General features: G+C 40.4%; 1 protein-coding gene across 1 annotated transcript; it reads left to right on the top strand.

The window, feature by feature from the left end:
• Positions 1–508: 508 nt before the first annotated feature.
• Positions 509–3410, top strand: LOC143622223 (uncharacterized). Its single transcript, XM_077093424.1, has 4 exons — positions 509–706; positions 980–1408; positions 2572–2975; positions 3083–3410. Exons 1-4 carry the CDS (start codon positions 509–511, stop codon positions 3408–3410), a joined length of 1359 nt encoding a protein of 452 aa, XP_076949539.1.
• The last annotated feature ends 400 nt before the right edge of the window (positions 3411–3810 follow it).

Genomic DNA, 3810 nt, shown 5'->3' with positions numbered 1-3810 from the left:
GAGAAGTGGTAAAGAATATAAAACTGATTTATCATCCGGTTTGGTTGATAGGGCGGTTGAGGGCATTACGGGGAATGAAAGTGATGACGATGAAGTTGAAACCAACAAACCCACTAAGCATGTCGCTTTTGAAAAACCGATACAAGTACCGTGTCAAGCCCCAAATTCAAAAGATAAAAACAAGGAAGTTGAACCAAATGCGGTTCCATTTCCTTCGGCTTTGCTTGAACAGGGTAAGAAAAATGTAATTATAAAACTGTGTTCTCAAAAGGAGGAAATGTGGGGGGTGTTTAAACAGGTAAAAGTAAACTTACCTTTACTTGAGGCAATCAAACTCCCCTCATACGCAAAGTTTTTAAAAGTATTATGCACTTAAAAGAGACAACAAAAAGTGCCTAAATGGGTTGATTTGACCGAGCGAGTAAGTGCAGTTATAAAAGGAGATCTTCTTCCTAAGCTTCAAGATCCGGGAACGCCTTTAATTAATATTTAAGTTGGTGTTTTTCAAATGTCAAGGGCATTGTTATATCTTGGAGCTGGTGTGAGTATTCTCCCGGGGGGTTTATATGACCAATACGACGTTGGTCATTTGAAACGTGTTGAGACCACGGTTGTATTGGCTGATTTGTCTCATAAACTCCCCAGTGGGATTGTGCGGGATGTGATTGTTAAAGTGGAGGATTTTTATTATCCTGTTGACTTTTTGGTATTGGATTGTTCATTGGCTGACTCAAGTCAATAACAAAATGTTATCTTGGGTCGTCCATTTTTGAACACCGCTCATGCGATCATTGATTGTAGATTTGGTACCGTTGGCATGTCATTGGGTAATAAAAAAATGTGCCTTAATGTTTTTACTAATGCTTCTAATTCTTTAAGTGGTGAAGAGTGTTTTATGGCAGATGTGGTGGATCATTGTATTACTCACGAATATGATGAGGATTGGGTGAAAGCTTGTATTTGTGATGATTCTGAATAGGTACACGTGTGTGCTTTGCAGATGGAGGAGCAAAAACAAGATGCTCTAGCTATGCAAGAGGGAAGACCGCCATGGACACATCAATTCGAGAGCCTACCAACGGAGATTAACTCGGACACAAAACCATCTTTGGAGTGTCCACCAAAGGTTGAAATGAAGGAACTTCCGAGCCGTTTGAAGTATGCATTTTTAGGAGAGAATGAAACCCTCCCGGTTATCATTGCTTCTAACTTGGAGGAAGATCAAGAGCGGGCATTGGCGAAAGTTTTGGAAGCACATAAGGCGGCCATTGGATGGACACTTGCTGATTTAAAATGTATTAGTCCTTATATTGTTATGCATAAAATAATTGCAGATGAGGAGTCTAAACCAACGAGAGAGACTCAAAGGAGATTGAACCCGAACTTGCAAGAACTGGTGAAAAAAGAGGTGATCAAGTGGTTGGATGCGGGGATCATATATCCCATTTCAGACAGTGCATGGGTGAACCCGGCATAGGTAGTGCCCAAGAAAGTCAGCATCCAGGTAATAAAAGACGATAAGGGTGAACAAATCTCCACCCGACCGGAAACCGGGTGGCGAGCGTGTATCGATTATAGGAAATTAAATACCGCCACCTCAAAAGACCATTTCCCGTTGCCATTCATTGACCAAATAATTGAAAAACTTTCAGGTCAAAATATTATTTTGTTTTGGATGGGTATTCGAGTTATAATCAAATTGCAATTCACCCGGATGACCAACACAAAACCACCTTCACTTGTCCATATGATACTTTTTCCTTTAGGCGGATGCCATTTGGATTGTGTAATGCCCCGACCACTTTTCAAAGATGTATGATGAGTATTTTTCCAGACATGGTCGAGGATTCACTTGAGGTTTTTATGAATGACTTTTCCATTTTCGGCCCAACTTTCGAGTCTTGTCTCAATGATTTAGAAAGAGTTTTGAAACGATGTGTTGAGACAAAGTTGGTTTTAATTTGAGAGGAAAGTCATTTCATGGTACAAGAGGGCATTTTGTTGGGTCATGTGGTCTCAAGTAGGGGGATGGAAGTTGATCAAGCAAAAAATAAAGTAATTTCATCTTTGTTACCCACCCCTGAAAAATGTTAAAGGGGTGAGATCATTTTTGGGACATGCCGGATTCTATAGGAGATTTATTAAAGTTTTTAGTGCAATTTCAAAACCTTTATGTAATCTCTTATTGAAGGATGTCCCTTTTGAGTTTACTAATGAGTGTTTGCAAGCTTTTGATAGTTTGAAGGAAAAATTAGTGCAAGCACCCATTTTGCAATCGTCGGATTGGTCAAATCCATTCGAAATTATGTGTGATGATAGTGATAGCACGGTTGGAGCGGTATTGGGTCAAAGACTTGATAAAAGCCAGTGGTGATTTACTATGCGAGCAAAACTTTACCCGAGGCATAATTGAATTACACCACTACCGAAAAAGAGTTGCTTGCGGTGGTGTATGCCTTAGACTAGTTCCGTTCGTATATCTTGGGAAGTAAAGTTTTGGTTTATTCAGATCATAGTGCAGTCCGATATTTGATGGAAAAGAAAGATGCAAAACCGCGCTTGATTCGATAGGTGTTACTGTTGCAAGAGTTTGATCTCGAAATCCGTGTCAATAAAGTTTATGAGAATGTAGTAGCGAATCACCTGTCTCGGATTCCACTTGAAGGTGTTGATGATCCGACGGAGATAAATGAAAATTTTCCGGATGAACAGTTGCCTGCCGTTTCAACCGCATCGTGGTATGCTCACTATGTTAACTATTTAGCCACGGGTACGATTCCAGAACATTGGTCAAATAAACGGAGACAACAGTTCATGGCCCAAGTCAAACGATACATTTGGGATGAACTGGATCTTTTCAAATTGGGTGCGGATCAAATTCTTAGACGATGTATACCCGAGATAGAAGTGGAAAATATTTTGAGACGCGCTCATTCGTCGGCATGTGGGGGCCATTTTAGTGGCTGTAAAATGGGGTATAGAGTTCTCACGTGCGGGTTTTATTGGCCAACACCTTTTAAGGATGCCAATGAATATGCTCGGCATTGCTTAAATTGTCAAAGAATGGGGGAATATCAAAAAGGAATGAAATGCCTTTACAACCCATCTTGGTGGTTGACATTTTTGATGTTTGGGTCATAGACTTCATGGGCTCGTTTCCGCACTCATATGGGTATCTATACATTCTTGTTGCGGTCAATTATGTGTCAAAGTGGGTTGAAGCGGTTGCAATAAGAACTAATGATCACTCCGTGGTGTGCAAGTTTGTACAATCAAACATTTTCTCAAGATTTGGAATTCCAAGAGCAATTATAAGCGATGGTGGATCACACTTCAAGAACTTCACGTTTGGCAAGTTGTTAAAACGTTATGGTGCCAATCACCGAATTGCAACGCTTTACCATCCTTAAACGGAGTGGCCAAGTTGAAGTTTCCAATCGATAAATTAAGGACATTTTAATAAAGACGATTCGGGTCGATTGGAAAGATTGGTCGGTTATATTGGATGATGCATTATCGGCATATTGCACCACCTACAAGACACTGATTGGTACCACTATGTATCGGTTGGTGTATGGGAAGGGTTGTCATTTGCCAATGGAGTTGGCTCACCGGGTGCTATGGGCAATTAAGAATGTGAATATGAATTATAATGAAGCCGGTGAGTTGAGGAAATTGAAGTTAAGCGAGTTAGAAGAATTTCGGGATGAAGCATATGAATGTGCCTCGGCTTACAAAGAAAAAATAAAAAGGGTGCATGATGCTAAGATAAGGAAGCGAACATTTGAAGTTGGGGCAAAAGGTGTGGCT

This window comes from Bidens hawaiensis, unplaced genomic scaffold (assembly GCF_021521415.1).
Source record: "Bidens hawaiensis isolate Kalapana, Puna unplaced genomic scaffold, B.hawaiensis_p1.1 tig00003115_1, whole genome shotgun sequence".
Classification (NCBI taxonomy): Eukaryota; Viridiplantae; Streptophyta; class Magnoliopsida; order Asterales; family Asteraceae; genus Bidens; species Bidens hawaiensis.
The sequence above is the reverse complement of the archived record's forward strand: the minus strand, read 5'-3'. Positions and strand labels throughout refer to the sequence as shown.

What these genes read in the sequence shown, in the direction of transcription:
- LOC143622223 (XM_077093424.1), top strand. Translation starts at nt 509, where the DNA reads ATGTCAAGGGCATTGTTATATCTTGGAGCTGGTGTGAGTATTCTCCCG. An exon ending in AAGAACTGGTGAAAAAAGAG is followed by an intron (nt 1,409 to 2,571) that starts GTGATCAAGTGG and finishes TTGATTCGATAG; the next exon opens with GTGTTACTGTTGCAAGAGTT. An exon ending in TTTAGTGGCTGTAAAATGGG is followed by an intron (nt 2,976 to 3,082) that starts GTATAGAGTTCT and finishes AATATCAAAAAG; the next exon opens with GAATGAAATGCCTTTACAAC.